At 43.0% G+C, this 20,823-nt stretch overlaps 1 protein-coding gene and 1 non-coding gene across 7 annotated transcripts in view; one reads left to right on the top strand and one right to left on the bottom strand.

Moving 5' to 3' along the window:
* The window catches only part of LOC129824089 (collagen alpha-1(XV) chain-like), a 63,113-nt gene that overhangs the window by 25,831 nt on the left and 16,459 nt on the right, over positions 1-20,823 (top strand). For 3 of the 6 annotated variants that reach the window (XM_055883406.1, XM_055883403.1, XM_055883405.1), the window contains exons 1-18: positions 1,186-1,846; positions 5,426-5,982; positions 7,698-7,772; positions 8,145-8,237; positions 15,636-15,759; positions 16,017-16,054; positions 16,175-16,366; positions 16,491-16,517; positions 16,621-16,683; positions 16,774-16,851; positions 16,945-17,004; positions 17,304-17,435; positions 17,655-17,762; positions 19,637-19,690; positions 19,814-19,840; positions 20,005-20,133; positions 20,238-20,300; positions 20,410-20,445. In XM_055883406.1, coding sequence (XP_055739381.1) covers positions 1,519-1,846; positions 5,426-5,982; positions 7,698-7,772; positions 8,145-8,237; positions 15,636-15,759; positions 16,017-16,054; positions 16,175-16,366; positions 16,491-16,517; positions 16,621-16,683; positions 16,774-16,851; positions 16,945-17,004; positions 17,304-17,435; positions 17,655-17,762; positions 19,637-19,690; positions 19,814-19,840; positions 20,005-20,133; positions 20,238-20,300; positions 20,410-20,445 — 2,184 coding nt within the window. In that variant the 5' untranslated portion in view covers positions 1,186-1,518. Of the gene's footprint in view, positions 1-1,185; positions 1,847-5,425; positions 5,983-7,697; positions 7,773-8,144; positions 8,238-15,635; positions 15,760-16,016; positions 16,055-16,174; positions 16,367-16,490; positions 16,518-16,620; positions 16,684-16,773; positions 16,852-16,944; positions 17,005-17,303; positions 17,436-17,654; positions 17,763-19,636; positions 19,691-19,813; positions 19,841-20,004; positions 20,134-20,237; positions 20,301-20,409; positions 20,446-20,823 lie in introns of those variants that run through there. The other 3 variants (XM_055883404.1, XM_055883408.1, XM_055883407.1) reach the window with 3 other exon arrangements.
* Positions 4,422-4,474, bottom strand: LOC129824635 (U7 small nuclear RNA). Its single transcript, XR_008754787.1, has one exon. It is a non-coding gene; the product is annotated as a U7 small nuclear RNA (small nuclear RNA).

Here is a 20,823-nt window from a genome sequence, read left to right as displayed (position 1 = left end):
CCCTTCTAGCTTAGCTCGCTCTGTTCCCAGGTCATGGATTTAAACCTCTGGCACATTGGCCGCCTTCTCCAGACTTTCCACTTTAGTTGAATAGGCATTCAATTTAAAAGTGAGTGATTTAATTTAACGGTTTTAATTTCAAGTCGAGGGCAGAGGTAATCTCCTCATGAACGTTCTCTCAGACAGTAGCAGCCAGCTCTTTGTGTTGTGTGGTGTTGAGAACCGCCATTTTCCCACAGGTGAATTGTGGACAGACAGATTATGCTATTTGCTGGAGTGAAATGGATCTGCACATTTTTTCTTGTCATACAATGAACATCCCACACCTTAATATGATGTTTGCAATTGACAATTTTAGAAAACAAGTTTGTTAATTCTTAGTAATTTTGCAAAAGAAAGTGGCGGTAAGGCCACGCGATTCAATGCATGCCATTTTTCAAGGGGTGCTGCAGCACCCTCAGCACCCCAACTTCCTATGTGTATTGTTACACCTATAGTTCTATTCAGCTTTTTCATGGACATGAATGCAACTGATTAAGGGTAGGTTATATGTCAAATGTACAAACCGTTAATGTTACATTTAATTGTGTTCCTTTGTGGTGCCCTTTTTACAGCATTCTTCTGAGGTCTTGTAGTCCTAACTCTTGTCCCGGGGGAATGGAACATGTGTGCAGTGCTCACCATGTCCTTCAGGGCTAGGAATTGCCAGGGACCTCACGATACGATATTACGATATTATCACAATACTTAGGTCCCGATACGATATATATTGCGATTCTCACGATTCTATATGTATTGTGATTCGATACTGCGATTATATTGCCATTTGATGCTCCAAACATATTGCTCACTTTATGTCTGCTGCAGAAACATATAAGCGAGCCATTATAAAGAATAATTTTGATACGTCATGGAAATAAAGGTGCTGAAAACATGTTGGCTTACTTTTTAAAAAGAAAATGGAGAACATACTACAGTATAAAAAATACCAGAGCTAATGTCACGGTGCCCCTATTTGTTTTTTTTACTGACAACTGTTTGTTTAGTAAGCAACGACTGTTGATGGCCAGCTCCTACATTTAAGCTGTACTAGGGTTGATGATAATGGTATACAGAGGGGGATGGCATTACTGAAGGGGGCTGTGGCTTACGGCTGGCACTTACATCCTCTTAACACACCCACCCACTGTGATGGGAGCCAGAGTGAAGTGAGCCAGACGTGGTGTAGAGCTGCTGCTCTTGCTGTGCTGCCTGTGAAATACCTAAGTCTGCATGGTGCTGAGGGGGTCTGGAGCAGGGGTCACCGCTAATCGCAGAGCAGAGCAGAACAGAGAGAGAGAGAGCGCGCAGTTAGAAGCAGGTGAGAGAGCAGATAGAAGCAGGGAAGAGAGAGAGAGAGCAGATAGAAGCAGGGAAGAGAGAGAGCAGATAGACGCAGGGAAGAGAGTGGAGCATGAGCTGTGAACATACTGGAGAACATCTTAAGTTTTTAGTCGGTAGTTGGAGCATCAGGACAGGATGGCTGTCCTGCGTCTGTGCATTCTGCTGCTGCTGTTGCTGCTGCTGCTCATGGCTCCTGTTCATGGCCAATGGTGGAGTGTGCTCTGGGGGAAGGCACAGGAGAGGATCACACAGCCCCCCACCACCGAGGTCCTCACCACCACCAAGGTATTTTGGACAATGGAAGGGACAGAGGTGGGCCAGGTGGGAACCCAGACAGAGGTGTACACTACTGCACCTGTTCAGAGTACACCGCTACAGAGCACACAGGAGCCTGCAGGTGCTGGAACAACAGAGATCAAGCCCAAGGCTAAGAAAAGACCTCTGAAAATGTGGAAAAGTCGTGGTGAGTTATTCTGTGCTGTGCAGGAGTCGAGGAACACCTGGAGTGTGCTGGGTGAAGTAGTTTTTTCAGTTTCATTTCCGTTTGGGATTCTGTCCAAAAATGTTTAAATAACAAACACTTCTGCTACTGGTTCTACACTTGGCTTGCACGTTCAATGAAATAGAACCAATGCTCTGTGAGTTCTCAGTCATCGACTTAGCATAATGCTCTAAAAACTTCCCCTGAAAGAATCTAAAGGCCCTGACAATGTGGCAGCTGTGGGGCTGTAGACTCGTGGTGGTTCATTATTTTTGTTAAAGTAGTCTCAAACTGATGCTTGTAGTGGGATCATGACAGGGATTAGGAAGTGTGTTCCCTCACAGCCTGCTCAAGATTACTGAGCGTGGCTAAGCGTTTTTAACTTGTCTAATTGAGGCTGTGCATTGTTGAGGGGAGCAGGTTTCCTGCTAGCTCCTTGGTTTCCAGATTTAAATCCCAATCACATGATATTAAAATAATAGGATTAGGGCCAGGAGCCTTCCTGGAACCTGAGGAAATTAGGGTCTGAGGAGTGTGAGAATTGTTTCAGAGCCTGGCTGGGCTGAATTGTGGGGTGAGAGAGAGTGGGGGACGGACGGACGTATGGCTGAGATATGGGAGGGAGGACTGATATCAAGAGGCTGGAGATGAGAGGAGCAATACAACTTTTTCAAAATTGAAATGGATGGTGCACCGGTTAGTCTTGCCTGATTTAGAATAATTCAGTAAATAGACTCCAAGAAAATCACTGGACAAAGAGAACAAAGTTGTGTCCACATTCTGCAAGCTCTCTCAGAATAAAATGTGCTGTTAACTTTTGTAGTAAACCAAGAGTTTCATGAGGGCTCTCCTGTCTATTCCTCTGTCTGAGCTATACTGTAGATGTTACACTCTGACAGCTTCTCTCCACAATGTGCCTGTCCAAGGAGGATGTCGATCTGTCGATCCAGCTTGGATTATAGCCGGCCATAAACAGTAACTCACTCTCCCAGACATCCACTCAGTATGACAACCTACTTACAGAACTTTAGACAGTTCACACCATTCACCTGTACGTTATTAGCATTACTGTGTTGATATGCTAAAACAGGCATGGTCCTCATTGAGGACATCAGATGTATGTTTGGATATATTCCATTCCAAACTGTTTTACGTGAACTTCTGATAGATCTTTCTCTGATCCCACTAATAGATTCGCTTGGTTGTGGCAGTGTGGGTTGTGTGACTCAGTCAGTGTTTGTGTGAGGCTGCATGTTGTGGGAGGCATTTGTTCCGAGTGGAGGATGTTCAAACACTACCACCCTCCTCCCTAATTGGCATGTCTTTTTCCAGTTTGCTAATTTGCTGAATTACAGACCCAATCAGAGACCATGTCTAGTCTGTGGGTGGAGAGGCCCACGGATGTGTAGAGGAGGGTTAATACTTGACTAGACTGAGGCGAAACCAATGGCCAAGAGGTTACCACGGTGGAATGTTGGGGTGATAGTGTTCGCCAAGGGAGATGAACAGCATGTGGGGGAGAATGGAGAGAATGTGATCTACCGGTATCTTTCTCCGCTAAGCCCTCTCTCTACACCACGATGATTGGCCCCTCAACCCCAATTAAAGGCTTTACGGAAAGTGTCTGTAGGTTATGTTGGGGAGCATTATGGTCTGAACAGGGGGGGGGGGGGGGGATTGTGCAATGAGCCATAGGTGAACGTTTGACTCGTTAAGGGGTCGTTAGGCTCAGTGATGAGGATAGATGGATTTGGGAGACCCTGGCCGCATGGGTTATTGTAGAATGAGATATTATTCATATACTGTGCTTGCGTTCTTTGGTATGGTTTCCGGGATACAGGTTAAGCCTAGACCTGGACTACCCACATTAAAAAATAGTATACTTTGGTAAACTACTATAGTATTCACTGTAGGGTTTTTGCGGAATTTAGTGTTTTTGCGGACTAAAGTCTGCAAAAACACTACAGTTTATTCTGTAGTATTTACTGTAGTATACTGTAGTGTTTACAGTTAACTATAGTTAAAATACTGCTGTAAAAGAAAACTACAGTATATAGTTTGAAGTATACTGTAGTATTTCTTCAGACTGTACAATACTGTAGTATTTACTGTAGTTTTTGTTTTATTATCACATAGAAGTGGAGGCTTTCTCCTTCAGGATACCTCCTGGAGAAATACTGAAAGAGCACATTTGCCATAACCTGTATGTAGGTAGGTAGGTACGTAGGTAGGACTGGGATCTGAACAGATGGTGCAGCGCTTCTGCTCTTTTCTATAACCTGTAGGGAACACAATATAATATATATTATTATAATATGGTCTATACTTGGCATAAAGGTTTCTCACTGATGGGTGGCTCAAATTGTGTTATGAGGGAGGGGAATGGGCAGGGTATAGTAATTACTATTGTAATTAAAGTAATGTTTTTGTGGATTTAAGTATTCTGTAGTATTTACTGTAGTGTTTTTGCGGACTATACTATACTGTAGTATTTACTGTAGTGTTTTTGCAGAATGTGGTATTTTCTGTAGTATTGTATTATCTTTGACATAGAAGTGGAGGCTTTCTCCTTTAGGAAACCTACAGGAGAAATACTAAAAGAGCACATTTTCCATAACCTGTAAGTAGGTAGGGAACACAATATATGGTCTATACTTGGCATGTAGGTTTCTCACTTATGGGTGGCACAAATTGTGATATGGGGAGGGGAATGCAAATTAAATACTGTAGTATTTACTATAGTTAACTTGTTAAAGGTGTTTTTGTGGACTGTAGTGTTTCTGCAGACATTACTGTAGTATTTACTAGAGTTTTTTTGTGGCTAATAGTGTAGTATTTACTATGGCATTCTACAGTATACTACAACATTCTATAGTCTGTACTACACATGATCGAGGTGTAAAAAGCATGTTCAATTTAGAATTTCCATTGAAAGTGCTTTTTAGTCCAGGACTAGGCTTAATCTGTGTCTGGAAAAGCCTACCTTTGTGTTCAATGCATACAACCATGCAATAGTGATTGTGATGATGCCCAGGGACCGATCAAGGTCAGGTGACAGCACATACATGTATGATATTATCTGCTAATTGACACTGGAGGAGGAGTTCCATAAAGGTTCCAGTGACTGAGGTTCTGACTGCAGTGGTGAAATGACGTAACTTGATGACGTACAGTATGGTGACATATCTTAATGAGAGCATTGGATGTTATTGTGATTTTGAGTTATGCTGATAATGGAAATGGTACTGATATCTATAGTAATACTGAGCCATCTATTATATTTACATGTTAGTCATTTAGCAGACGCTCTTATCCAGAGTGACTTACAGGAGAAATTAGTGTTAAGTGCCTTGCTCAACGGCCCATCAACAGATTTTTCAGTCAGCTCGGGGACTTGAACCAGCGACATTTCGGTTACTGGCACAACGCGAACCAGCCCCAATGCTCTTAACTGCTAGGCTAACTGCCACAGAGTTTTCTATACAGCTTTAGGCTCACGCACGTGATTCTATTCATTGTGTTTTGATTTCATGATTCTGTTGCGTTTCCTCCTGCTTACAGAGCTTGGCGTTACAGGCCACCTAGACCTGACTGAGTTGATCGGAGTGCCGCTCCCTCCCTCTATCTCCTATATCACCGGCTATGAGGGCTTCCGGCCGGCCTACAACTTCGGTCCCGGCGCCAACATCGGACGCCTCACCAAGACCTTCATGCCCGACCCTTTCTTCAGGGACTTTGCCATCATCGTCACCATCAGGCCCAGCAGCAACCAGGGAGGAGTGCTGTTCGCCATCACTGATGCCCAGCAGAGGGTGGTGCAGCTGGGGCTGGCGCTGACAGCCGTGGAGGATCAGACTCAGAGGATTCAGCTGTACTACACCGAGGGGGGCCAGGGGTCCTCACACAGCCAGCAGGTGGTGTCTTTCAAGGTGCCTGATATGACCAAAAAGTGGACGATATTCACTCTGTCGGTGCAGGACCAGGAAGTGTGCCTCTATATGGACTGTGATGACTTCCAAGCAGAGACCTTCCACAGGAGCAGCCGCCAGCTCAGCTTTGAGCCCAGCTCAGGCATCTTTGTGGGCAACGCTGGAGGGACTGGCATGGAGAGGTTTGTGGTAAGTCGGTGGTTGCTTCTGATCATTTTACAGTACCATGTCACTGAGTTTGTGTGCTGGGTTTGGGTGGGTTGGGCTCTCTTGCTCTCTGTCTCTCTCTCTGTGTTTAATTCTTTGCACAAATGACTTGCACTGTGTGGATTGTGAGTCCTACTCTGTTTGCCCAGTCTCTGTTAGCATGAACATTACTCAATTAACATGATAAAAGACTCAATGGTCATCTGTGTTAAATTAGTCTTAACTGCTGTACTAAAAGCTCCACAGCTGGGACATCTTCCCGTTCGCTGTGCACCACTTGTCTAGCATACAATATTGGATTTCAACAAGAATGTTTAGCTATATCATATATAGTGATTCATGTATGAATGTGTTCGTTCATGGATTATAGTCACTTGATCACAGTTTCTCAGAATCAGCTCATACAACTCCGGTCCAAACATCCTGAAATTTGGCAGCCATCGATAGTCTGTGTCCTGATGGGAGGTCCTGGCAGTTTCTCAGAGAGGAAGGGAGAGATCAACTTTGTTTAATAAACAGACCCGTGGTCAGCTCTGCTCAGCTCAAGTCCTCACATTCATGTGGCCTGTGATGTCTGTTCCAGTTTTTGCTTCTCTGAGAAGAGAAACGGTGAGGTTCACTAACGGAGGAATTAAGGGGGTGATAGTAGTGTCTGGTCTAGTCAAAACAATATCTCCCAGCTACCAAACATTGACTGTCATCTAGTGTAGTTATGGAGAGTGAGACCATTGAGATATTCATATTGATTATCAATGAAGAGAGAACTATTCAGCTGGTTCAATATAACCAATGAAAATATTCTTATTAATAGTTTTGTTGGGTGTCAGAGCAAGAGCAAAACTTCCCCTAAAGCCCGCTTCTATTAGGTCAAACACTGAGCTATTTACTTTATGTTCGTATTCTTCTTTTATTATTTCTTATTGTTGCATTGTTGAAAAGGAACCTGCAAGTGAGCATTTCTTTTTGGATGGTGTATACCATTTGTACCCTGTACATGATATGACTAAAACTTGATGATGAAGTGAATGGGACTTTCTCCATGTCCCTAAATGAACCATCCGGCAAAGTTTTTTATTAGTATGCTTCTGTGCCTTGAGAGTTTTGACGGTGGTGGTGTGTGTTTGGGAAAGTGGTTTCCATGGCAACAGCAGCAAAGTGGGCAGCTTTACCTTTTGTTGTTGTGAGGCAATTTGGTGCTGGACTGGCGAGGGGCCTGAGAGGGCCAAGAGGGGTAAACTACAGTCAGTCAGAGCCAGAGAGGGAGGGGGAGAGAGAAATGAGGTGAGAGAGAAGGCGGTAGAATAAGGGGGTCCCACAGTTAATCACAGAGCCAAAAGAACACTGTGGTCTGTCATGCTGGGCAATACTACTGGGTTAAACTCTGTGTGAAGAGATAGCTCTGGCCCATCAAAACCAGCCAGGACAATAAAGCTACGAGTTTTGTTCTGATGCAGCCTTGATTCATTTCACACTCTCTATCTTTGGTCTTGTGTTCTGTCGGTCTTTGTTTCTCTATGCAATATTGTGCCTTCTGATTTTACAGTAGTAAATGTCGTAGGTTGCTGTGTTCCATACTGACTGACTGTGGGGCCAGTATTTTACATCCCACTGATCCCAGATCAGAATCTCTCTCTAAGTTAGCTATATCAGCCCAATAACGCCTTATCACATATCTCTCTTTCTCTCCTTCTGTACAGGGCTCTATCCAGCAGCTAGTGATCAAATCAGACCCCAGGGCAGCAGAGGAGCAGTGTGAGGAAGATGATCCCTATGTGAGTGTCTACACACCACACATTCAGTTCTATTGAAATGTATGTATCCATAGCCTTGAGCTCCTGACATTCGAGAGGCCTCACCAGCACAAATTATTGACTAACGTGTTGAGTGTTTGGCTGGCAGGACTTTTATCCATGGCTTGACTTTGCATAAAGCATATGGATGGCTCCCCCTAGTGTTCAAAATAATGAATACTGGTTCTCACGCACATCCATTTGAATGTACATAGCTGACACTACTCTCGCCTTTCTTCGCCTAAATGATGTGAATTAAGAGTTCTCTCTAGTTAGGGAAATTCTACTTCTAGGTCACTGGTGTCAATATCATGTTTAGATAGAGAGATGGTGGGGATGTCTTCTGTATTCCAGGCTTCTGGGGATGGGAGTGGGGCCGAAACGATGGACGACCGTGAAACAGAGAGTGAGCTGATGAACATGAAACGAAGAAAGGAAACAGCAAGGGTGAGCATGGGGTGTGAGAGGCTGTCAACGGACACTGGATGAGCAGAGGTGAGAGAAAGAACAACCACCCGCTCAACTAAGATTGGCTTGGACAAGGAACGTCGCTGTCTGAGCAACACTTTGACAGACTTAAATTGGGAGTATTTACATAAGCCTTGACATGCAGTGGAACATCTGTCTGTTTTATCAGTTTCAATTTGTACTGGTACAAAACACAAGTACGTAATAGTGAACACTTGGGGCATATATTCCAGTAGGGAGATTCAGTTCCTATCCAGTAACTAGCCTGCTAAGTCTAGGAGTCCTAAGCCTTGTTACATGTCTAACCTGAATGAATGCATTCATTTGAGGACCGTGTTGAATGCTCATCACTGCATGGAAAGGCACGTTTACGGGTCGAACACTCCAGTGCACAATTCAAGTTGGAGGAATCTTGCCAGTACTCTGCTTGATTTTTATATTTCTTTTACTTTCATTCATCTTTGCATTTCGATTGTGGTGCTTACATTTGTGTAAACAGGTAAGCACCAGATTAAGGAAATATGAGCAAGCCTATTCAAGGATAAACGAAATAAATCAGATACAGTACTGAGAGTCATCCAGTTTTGCCCAGGGCGAGCATCCATTGTGGTTACTGTAGGGCTATAGTGTTGAGGGTAGAAGGGTCCATGGGATCTAGGTTGCTTTGACGAAAACTCCCCATATATGATCCGTGTGGTGTGGCTCGCCAAGTAACTCTGGTCCCTCTCCAAGTTCTTGACAGGGCAGTGAGCGCCCAAACTGGTTTGCCGTTTTGCAGGCCATCCTCATCAGGTCATCATTAACTCCTGTCCAAATATCTCATCCTCTGCAATCACTCGACTGTGCATCTAGAAGAAAAAACTATGAAAACAATAATACACAGTAAACAAATATCAGTCAAGTCATGCATATTGAACCAAAATATAAACGCAACATGCAACAATTTCAAAGATTGGGCTCCCGAGTGGCGTAGCGGTCTAAGGCACTGCATCTCAGTGCAAGAGGCGTCACTAAAGTCCCTGGTTCGAATCCAGGCTGGATTCGGAGGTTCTGGGCTGGCGTGGTAACACATGGTCTGTGGTTGTGAGGCCGGTTGGACTTAGTGCCAAATTCTCTAAAACGACGTTGGAGGCAGCTTCTGGTAGCGAAATTATCATTTGATGCTCTGGTGGACATTCCTGTTGTCAGCAGGCCATTGCATGCTCCCTCAACTTGAGACATTTGGCATTGTGCTGTGTGACAAAACTGCACATTCGGAGTGGCCTTTCATTGTCCCCAGCTCAAGGTGCACCTGTATAATGATCATGCTGTATAATCAGCTTCTTGATATGCCACACCTGTCAGGTGGATGGATTCTCTTGGCAAAAGATAAATGCTCACTAACAGGGATGTAAACAGATTTTGAACAATATTTGAGAGAAATAAGCTTTTTGTGCGTATGTAACATTTCTGGGATTTTTTATTTCAGCTCATGAAACACAGGACCAAAACTTTATATTTTTCTTCAGTGTAATTCAAGCCTGAACTTTACTTTAAAGCCCTACCAACCCCAGGTTGAGAGATATTAAAGGGGAATTCCAACCTTTGACATATCACTCTGACCTTGATGGTAGTAAACCCCAACATTTTTTTGATAGCTTGTGAAGTTATTAGTGCACTGGATGTATCACCCCCAACAACTACCCAAAGATCATTATAATCAAACAAGATATGCAACAAGTTATGCATGTGATACTGTCAGTGCACAAAGCTACAAGCATGTGGAAGTTTTTGCCAAAACATGCATGTGGTTCATTTTCAGTAAAACAGTCAATGCAGTTATGATACAGAGGCAGTTAGTATTCCAACAAAGTACAGCAATCAGTGATTAATGGAACCACAGGGGCTATAACAGCCACTCTAGACCAGGTGGGTGGAATTCAACATCTGTTTTCCTTCTACTCTTCTAGACTCAAGTATATAACTTGAAACATGTCATTGGGCCATATACAACCTTTGTATTCCCAAGACCAGGAGTAATACAGGAGTAGTAAACCTAGTGTTACACGGAAGCTACTTGTACAAAAGGCTTACCTGCTTTCTCCTCTGGCGACCCTTCTTTGCACGTTTCTCAAGATTGTGTCCCCTATGTTCTCAGGTAAACCTGAGAGATACACCGCCTCACAATCTCGTAATAGGTGGCACAAGAACCTGCAATGAATATAAGCCAAAGGTTAAATGTATGTTTTGGTGCATCACCGTGTTATCATACGTAAAAATTTAAATGTATGTAAAAAGGGCATTAAACATACCGTTGAGTTTTACTCTTTTTCCTGTGTAAACACAGCCTTGTCTCACTAGGTGTATGTAGCTATGACACCCATGCATTAGGAAAGGAAAGGGGGATACCTACTCAGTTGTCCAACTGAAAGTATCTTCCGCATTTAAACCAACCCCTCTGAATCAGAGGTGCAGGGGGGCTGCCTTAATCGACATCCACGTCTTCGGCACCCAGTGAAGTGGGTTAACTGCCTTGCTCAGGGGTAGAACGACAGATTTTTACCTTGTCAGCTCAGGGATTCTATCCAGCAACCTTCCGGTTACTGGTCCAATGTGCTACCTGCCGCCCCTTATATGAGCAACATTATATCGCCTTCACTATATTTACACAGTGTTAATTGTACAAGCAAATGTTAGAAGAGACCTGTGTATTAAATGTAACAACAACATAAGCTAGCTAGTAGGGCGACATTGTAGGCTAGCTAGCACCTAGCGCTGAGCTAGGTAACATTAGCAGTTAGCATGCCAAAATAAGATACCATTTTCATGAAAAGTAAACTTCTAAAATACATTGAATTTGCGTGGTTCATACATATACATGTAAATATGCTTAATCTGAGCCATCATTTGTAAAAAAATATATATATATATATATATATAAAAAAAATCTGAATTTAAGAGCCGGCCGGGAGGAAAGGAGACAGCGCGAGTCATAGGATGCGGAAAGGGAGGAGAGTAGGGTCGTAGAGGAGGAATCAGGAGACAGGAGGGAGAAGGATTTAGCAGAAGGGAGCGATGAGAGGATAATTTGTGGGAGAGAGCGAAGATTGCGATGGCGCATGACCATCTGGGTAGAGGCGGAGTGGTTAGGGATCAGAGACCTGGAGGAGGCTTGCATTGAGATTAGTAGGCGAGCAGCCTCTACTAAAGATGAGGTCAAGCGTATTGCCTGCAGTGTGAGTTGGAGGGGATTGGGAAAGGGTGAGGTCAAAAGAGTCACAGAGGGGAAAGAGTTAAACAAAAATTAATCGATGTCAGACTTTGGGAGTTTGAAGTCTCCAAGTACAAAAGTGGTGAGTCATCGTCAGGAAATTAGCTTATCAAAGGTGTCAAGCTCATTGAGGAGCTCTCCAAGGGCACCTGGTGGGCGATTATGTTAAGCTTGAGTGGACAAGTGACAGTGACAGCATGGAATACAAATGAGATGGAGAAAATCTAAATTTAAGAGAAATTAGTAGACCTGTGCCACCACCGCGACGACCAGATGCTCTGACTATGAGAGAAAACATAGTCAGATGAAGAAAACACTGCTACTCCAGCTGCTCTCTCTGGAGTGATCCATGTCTCTGTCAGGGCCAAAAAGTCAAGGGACTTCACGAGTATCCACCCCGGGTCCGGGAGCACCCCCCCACCCCCCCCACACTGAGTAGCATCGCTAGCATAGCGTCACAATTAAATAGTAGCATCTAAATATCATTAAATCACAAGTCCAAGACACCTAATGAAAGATACAGATCCTGTGAATAAAGCCACCATTTCAGATTTTTTAAATGTTTTACAGGGAAGACAAAATATGTAAATCTATTAGCTAACCACGTTAGCAAAAGACACCATTTTTCTTTGTCCACCATTTTCTCTCTCCACCAGTAGCTATCACCAATTCGGCCAAATAAAGATATTGATAGCCACTAACCAAGAAAAAACCTCATCAGATGACAGTCTGATAACATATTTATGGTATAGGATAGGTTTTGTTAGAAAAATGTGCATATTTCAGGTATAAATCATAGTTTACAATTGCACCCAACATCACAACTCGACTAGAATAAATACACAGAGCAACGTGTATTACCTAATTACTAATCATAAAACATTTTGTAAAAATACACAGCATACACTAATTGAAAGACACAGATCCAGTGAATACAGACAATATTTCAGATTTTCTAAGTGTCTTACAGCGAAAACACAATAAATCGTTATATTAGCATACCACATGTGCAAACATTACCAGAGCATTGATTCTAGCCAAAGAGAGCGATAACGTAAGTATCGCCAAAATATATAAATTTTTTCACTAACCTTCTCAAAATTCTTCAGATGACACTCCTGTAACATCATATTACAACATACATATAGAGTTTGTTCGAAAATGTGCATATTTAGCCACCAAAATCATGGTTAGACAATGACAAAAGTAGCCCAGCTGGTCAGAAAATGTCGTGCACCATATTAGACAGTGATCTAGTCTTATACATAAATACTCATAAACTTGACTAAAAAATATAGGGTGGACAGCGATTGATAGACAATTTAATTCTTAATACAATCGCGGAATTACAATTTTTAAATTATCCTTACTTTTCAATACAGGTTGCGCCAAGCAAAGCTACACCTAACAAAATGGCGGAACGTGCGTTTAACATTTTTCTACAGAACAACGATTTATCATCTTAAATATTTCTTACTATGAGGTGATCTTCCATCAGAATCTTGGGCAATGTATCCTTTCTTGGGTCTAATCTTCTTTTGGTCGAAAGATGTCCTCTTGTCTGTCGAAATGCCCACTAACGTTCGACCGGGACCCCGAAACGTGCCCGGCGCTTCAAAGTGCACAACAAAGCAATGCCTCAAAATCGCACTAAACGGATATAAATTGCTATAAAACGGTTCAAATTAACTACCTTATGATGCTGTTAACACCTATAACGAGTAAAAATATGACCGGAGAAATATTACTGGCTAAACTAAAGCTTGGAAGGAGGCGAGTCGGATGTCCTTCGCGCGCCACGCGCAGGCAGCCAAAGGAAGTTACTTCTGGTATTTGGTGATTTATAGAGGCACTGATTGCGCAATCGACTCCATTCAAAGCGTCATCACGTACTGACACCCAGGGGAAGACGTAAGCAGTGTCTGTTTCTCCATAGCATTTACAGTGACCTTTAAACTGACTCCAGATCAGTGGCCAAGATGTTTGAAATCTGACTCCCTATCATGAAAAGTGCTGTAGATTGAGTTCTGTTTCACTCAGAGACAAAATTCCAACGGCTATAGAAACTAGAGAGTAATTTCTATCCAATAATAATAATAATATGCATATTGTACGAGCAAGAATTGAGTACTAGGCAGTTTAATCTGTAGAGCAAATTATGCTAATGCGAAACAGCACCCCCTATAGTTGCAAGAAGTTAAGGGCAGCATAAGCTGAGATGAACTCGCCATTCTTGACCGCAGATCCAAACACTGCCAAAGACCCATAATTCCACATGGGTTGTGCGCAGGGTACAGTAAATTAGAAGGGTTGCAGCCAAGGGGTGGGGAGCATCTGCAAAGCCTATAGGGAGAGGTGTGAACAGGTATAGAAAACACACACGTTGTTGACAAATCTATCAAAAAAACGAAATGAGAAACTGTAAATAACTAGGTAAGATACTAAAGTGAGAGAGTGGTGTGGCGCCATCCTCTTAACACTAATTGCCTAGCAAAGGTAGGGGGCACACCTCCCTTTACTAATTGCTGATTGCCTAGGAGAGGTGAAACCACTCCCTCCAATACAGCCACTGATTACCAAAACAAATCACAAATTGCCCTGCCCCTTGATCCTGATTGATGTGTCAACAACTGTTTGCAAATTATGAGCAGTCAGGAGTTCACACACCAAATTGGCTACTGGGAAGACAGGCAGCACTTAAAATAGAGAACCCTAGCTGGCAAAAAGACAATAGGAGACCACAACAGATAAAGACAAAAAATATATACTTATCACTCCTGGACATAATGGAGTCCTCTAGCTATTGAATGAAGCACACTGAGATGGAGCCTGATAAACTGGTTATATAGACTCAGAAAAGTAGCTACTGTAGCTCACTCATTTCACTCAGTCCAAACACTTAAATTACACATCAAAATGAACAGACAACTCACCATTTTTTATAACAATTTCTCTAGATTTTGAAAAAGAAACCATGTTTATAAATGTTACAAACCTGAAAACAGGATAAATATGCAGACAGAGTTGGCTTCTCTTCCACCACATGACAAAGTAGGGAGTCACACGCCTGCAGCTGTTGAACATTTACGTGACATGCACAGTCTGAAAATGTACAGAAACTTGTTAACGCATAATTGGGAATTTACTATCCCAGAAATTCCCGTATCACGCAAATGTTTAGGGATGCATGGGAGTGTGCAAGAATGCATAGTAAATTCCCACCCACGACTGTGCACCTCAAATTTCACAGGAATATAGCAGATCTGATTTCACCAAGAAACTGCTTTTCATGCAGTGCATGTGCCCAGGAGACCGCAACCTACCGAGTTCAGGGCCAGCTCCGTCTTGACCTCCTGGTTGGCCAGTCCAAGCGGATTATAATTTGTTCAGATGGTGACGAAACATAAATATGTACAAAAAGGAAAAATACCAAAGGCATGCCCAAACTAAAGACTCAAAAACAAACCCAGCAGCCTCACGGCTTTCCCCGTGGGAGACTGACTGAAGATAACCTTAATCAACCAGGCTCAGCATTTGGACAAGGTTGCTGCTGCCCCCTGTGGGAAGGGAGTGTGGAAGTATAACCTGGATAGTGTGTTTGTCTATGACCAAACACTAATGTTCCCCCTATATTAAGTATTTGCACTGGCCTTTGATGTGTCTGTTATGTCTACTGATAGCAGTGGTTGTTTATAAGGAAAATGTGGCCAACCCCCACATCCTTGTCAATAGGAAGCAAACACAGATACAGTGTCTCTTCCATTCCGGGGGTGCTCCAGATTCTGGATGTGTGTATGCTACAGTCACTTTCATCCTCCCACCACTAGCCTTGTAACACACTGTACTTGTCCCAGAATGTCATGTCACTCTGCTCTTAAACAACCCACAATCTGACCCCAATTACTACAAATAAATATATGATGTAAGCTGTCTGTTCTTATTGTTCTTATTTGTTTCTTGTCCAAATGTTTTAGATAGCTAGATGTTTCCTGTATATTTAAAATAAGTTGCGCATTGTTTTACAAATGTACTTACCCCTCTCTCTCTCGCGCGCTCTCTCTCTTTTTACTCTTTCTCGCATTCTCTTTATCTCTCTCTCATCCTCATACATTTTTTTCTCCCTCCAGCCAGAGGACATGCTGAGCGGGCCTGTGCGAGTCCCGCCCACAGAGTCTCCGGAGGTGGAGCTAGATGAGTACTCAGGACACCTGACCCCCACAGAGGAGGCCCATCAGGACATGCAGCTCAGAGGTGGGGAAGGCAGGTTCACCATGCACTTATCTTAACCAATCATCTTATGGTAGTCCAGGGAAATAACTGATGAGCTCTTGATTTAGCTCGTCCGGTGACTATGTCAGTTGTTATTGGATGTTCTCTTTGCATTGATCAATCTTATCTGTCTCTCACTGGTTGATATCGTTGGTTGAATACATCATATACCCCTACCTGGTTAACATGATTGAAGCCTCATTGGTTAATCCTATTAGTGTCTCTTATTCCTCTCTCAGGACCCCACCAGACAGAGGAGCCAGAGATGTCAGGGGATGTAAGTAATAGCTCAGATGTTACGTGCCTCAAAACCTGATGTCCCTTAAATGCTTAATTAATGATTCAGTATTTAATACATCTTCTTACACAACGTTCTCCTCTTTGTGCTGATCATCAGGGTGGGTCTCTTAGCCACAGACTGAAAGGAGAGCGAGGAGAGCCTGGGCCTATAGGTCCTGCTGGTCCCCGTGGCCCCCCTGGCCCCCCCACTCTCTCTGAGGGTAGAAGGTCTGGGCACCGCCAGCCAGGACCCAGGGGCCCTCGGGGGCCTACAGGGGCCCCTGGGGTGCCAGGGAAGGACGGACAGCAGGTGAGCTTTATGTCATTATAATCACCCATTACTCTGTGATAGTAGTACATGTTTGATTATGTTTTCTATTACCTTCACTTGACAAGACTGAAAAGATAAATCAAAGGAGTGTTCAATTTTTTAGGGAAGCAAGGGTGAAGATGGAGATCCAGTGAGTAAATCTGGTCTTGTGTCAAATTTGTACTGTTCTGTCATGGTCATACATAAATACTGTATGTCTTAAGAAATGACAGAATCTATGGCAATACCCACAGGGACAGAGAGGACCTCAAGGTTTCCCAGGTTTGGCAGGGGAGGTTGGAGTCAAAGGAGACAAGGTACAGTAATAAAAGGTGTTAGAAGGAAAATGTATATTCAATGTGTGTGAGATAGGCAGTTAGTCGTACCCTTTGTTCTCTTCTGTGCAGGGGGACCCAGGAGCAGGACTACCAGGGCCTCCAGGCCCCCCTGGACCTCCCGGACCCCTCAGATCACACAGTGTGCCAGTGGGTAGCAGTGTAACATCCTGAAAACATTGGGTTGAACTGGGGATTAAGTGGGGATTCGTCTTTAACTGCCTGTTTTCTGTTGAATTGCAGTATGGAGAGGATGCACTCGGCTCTGGTTTTGGAGACCTTGACAATACAGAATTGATCAGAGTAAGAACGTTAATTCTGCTGTCAGCCTATCTGTTATGTTTTTCTCTAATAAAATGTCTCTAGGAGGAGTATTTTAGCCACATACTGCCAGCCTGATCTCACAAGATTTAATTTAAAAAAATCACTATAGGTTTCACTACACTTGCTTGAAATAGGAGACTACAAGTGTTCATCTCTCAATGTTAAACATGTGCTATGGCATCCCATATCCATCAGGTGGTGTTGTCTCATCTGATCACCTACTGTATAGTTGACCAATCCACTATAGTGATGTGATAATTTTATGATTTTTCTCCTAGGGTCCTCCTGGCCCTCCAGGTCAACCTGGCCCCCCAGGACCCACCAGCCCCTTCAATGCCTCGGAAGGCCTGTTCACTGGACAACCAGGTCCTCCTGGCAGATATGGCCTTGTTGGGAAACCTGGACGTCCGGTGAGTTGTCTGTCTATCTCATGTTCTCCCTAAGATCCATTATTGATGTTTCCACCTGTTACCACCCATTTTCAACTGTTATTGATGTTCCCACCCTTATTTTGTATTGTAAATGTTATTTTATACTCTTCTGTATGTGTATGCATTGTAGTTGACAGTGGTTTCCTCTCCACTCTCTGTTGTTATTGACCTGGCTGTCCCTGGCCTTTATTGTTTCAGGTGAATGAGGATTGGTTTAGTGGCTCTGGGTTTGGCTCTGAGTTTGGCTCTGGGTTTGGCTCTGAGTTTGGCTCAGGGTTGTTCGGCTCTGGGCTTGGTTCTGGCGAGGTATTTTCCTGGTTCCTTCACTGAACCAGTAGGCTTGAAAAGGCAGACTGTTCTCTCCAACCATGTTTTCTAACAGCCTGCCCCATTTAACTTACTGTACATGAGATGAGTGTGTGTGTGTGTGTGTTTGTGGGGGCCCCACTAGCCTTTTGTGCGGGGGGGGGGGGGGGGCTGGATGTGCAGTACCAGTCAAAAGTTTGGACACACCTACTCATTTTTCTTTATTTTTACTATTTTAGAATGACAGTGTAGACATCAAAACTATGAAAAAACACATATGGAATCATGCAGTAACCAAAAAAGTGTTAAACAATTCAAAATATATTTTATATTTGAGATTCTTAAAAGTAGCCACCCTTTGCCTTGATGAAAACTTTGCACACTCTTGGCATTCTCTCAACTAGCTTCATGAGGTAGTCACCTGGAATTTATTTCAATTAACAGGTGTACCTTGTTAAAAGTAAATTTGTGGAATTTCTTTCCTCCTTAATGTGTTTGAGCCAATCAGTTGTGTTGTGACAAGGTAGGGTTGGTATACAGAAGATAGCACTATTTGGTAAAATACCAAGTCCTTATTATGGCAAGAACAGCTCAAATTAGCAAAGAGAAACGACAGTCCATCAAAACTTTAAGACATGAAGGTCAGTCAAACCGGAAACTTTGAAAGTTTCTTCAAGTGCAGTCGCAAAAACCATCAAGCGCTATGATGAAACTGGCTCTCATGAGGACCGCCACAGGTCCTCATGTAAAAATAAAGAAAAACCCTTGAATGAGTAGGTGTGTCCAAACTTTTGACTGGTACTCTATATGAACAGGTCACAAGCCATGGCAAAAATGTTTAGAATTACAGGAAATTAGCTGTAAAACTGCAACATTTTCTCTCAGCCTTATGGCAAAATGTGTAAAATAGATAGAAATTAGCTTTAAAAATGCAAAATTCTCTCACCCTCACTGCAAAATGTGTAGAATATCATGAAATGAGCTATAAAACTAAAATGTTTTCTCTCTGCCCCATGGCAATAATATGTGTAGAATTGCAAGGAATTAGCTTTAAAACAGCAACATTTTCTCTCAACCGCATGACAAAATGTGTAGAATAGCATGAGATTAGCTATACAACTGCAAAATGTTTCTCTTTGCCCATGGCAAAATATGTAGACCCCCCCCCCCCCCAAAAAAAAAAAAAACTTCTAACAGGGGGTGACCTTGCTCAGACCTTGCGGGGGCCCCACGAAACTGCGGTACGCCACTCCTGTGTGTGTGTGCGCACATGTGCTTCTGCTTTGAATTGTTTACCCATCTATGAAACCATCATGGGGTCTATGCTCATTCCCAATCCTCTCATTTAGCGGGAAACAACCCAGGTTTGACTTTAACGGCCTTGATGGACATTAAGCTTGAGCTATGTGCTTCATACATCAAACATGGTCAAGCTACTGTACATTGGAGAGAACCTGCCTTTTTATATGAGTCTGTTGCCTGCGTGCTTTCACTAACTGCATTTATGGAGCTTGCCCTTTATTTTTTACAGTCAATGAGCCATGTTCCTTCATGAATGGCAAAAGGGACAATGGTGGCAATGATTTATATTTAAAAAATGTACAACTATTTAGACAGAGGAATATTATATTTTATGATGAAAAGTAACTAATTCTGAGGGATTCAATAAAGTTACAAAATAATTAATAATTACTATGTTGAGAAACCTAATTTTTTAACGTTATCTTTGCAACAGTATATATGGTAGCTACTATCACTCTAAGGAAAGCAACACAGTCTTGGTCATGGTTGACTAGTCATTTGTGTGACCTGTTTGTGCATGAAATTCAGAGAGCGACGCTTGTGACATCACATCTCTCTGCTGTTGATTTCAGGGTCAACCTGGTCTGGATGGGGATGTTGGGCCGACGGGGCCTAAAGGTCTGAAGGTAAGATGACAGTTACTCTGGAGGCTATTGTTTGCATCTTCTTAGGGAACTTAGCTGATTTGATCCCCTATAACCATTTCCATTGCAAATGTTTACATTAACCGATCTCTCTTCCTCACATAGGGTGAACAAGGACTAGTTGGACCGAAGGTATTTCTAACCATCTGATAACTCAGTTATAAAATGCATTAATCAAACAATGAGACCTAAGTTCCTAATCATGCTGCTGACACGCAGTAACATCTACTTTAATGTAAGTCAAAACTATACCATGTTCTTCATAGTCAATTTAATGGGCCTATTCTTCCCTGCAGGGTGAGTCAGGTGACCAAGGGTTGGCAGGAGCTACAGGGCTGAGGGGACCAGAGGGAAAGAGGGGCGACACTGGCCCTCGGGGGCTGCCTGGCCCCCCCGGACCCCCAGGAGCAGGATTGTTTGTCGAGGTGCTGTTTTGTTGATTTTACTGTTGAGTCAGTTTCCTATCATACGGTTATCTTGTTTTGTCTCTATTGATTCCGAATGCAACAATGTTGTGTGTTGGTGCTAGCAGGATATGGAGGGGTCTGGGAAGAATGACATGCTCCTTGATGTAGGACTCAAAGGCCCTCAGGTGAGTGAGAGTGGTGTATGTGTGTGTCTCCTGTAGTTTTGAAGTACTTGTAAATTGTCTTTCTCCTTAAGTTTCCATGAGAATAACTGTTATCTACTCTCTTCTATAGGGACCTCCTGGTCTTCCTGGCTCTGCAGGACCAAAGGTAAGATTACAAACATGAAAATAACTAGGTTGTGGAATACAGGTGTAGGATCTTAATTTGATCTCACTGTTGTGGCAGGAAACTTCCTGCCCTACAAGAAATGCAAACTTTAGTGAATTCAAGGTTTAAAAAGGCTTCTAAAGTTGGTATTTTCCACTTTAACATTTCCTCACTTGATTTGCCCTAACTTAAAATGGGACATTTTCAGCTTCCAGGAATTGTGTACAAATCCTTGCGACATGGGGCCATGCATTATCATGCTGAAACATGAGGTGATAGCAGCGGATGAATGGCACGACAATGTGCCTCAGGATCTCTTCATGGTATCTCTGTGCATTCAGATTACCGTCAATAAAATGCAATTTTGTCCGTTGCGTT

The sequence above is a fragment of the Salvelinus fontinalis genome, chromosome 26 (genome assembly GCF_029448725.1).
Source record: "Salvelinus fontinalis isolate EN_2023a chromosome 26, ASM2944872v1, whole genome shotgun sequence".
In the NCBI taxonomy this organism is placed as follows: Eukaryota; Metazoa; Chordata; class Actinopteri; order Salmoniformes; family Salmonidae; genus Salvelinus; species Salvelinus fontinalis.
The sequence above is the reverse complement of the archived record's forward strand: the minus strand, read 5'-3'. Positions and strand labels throughout refer to the sequence as shown.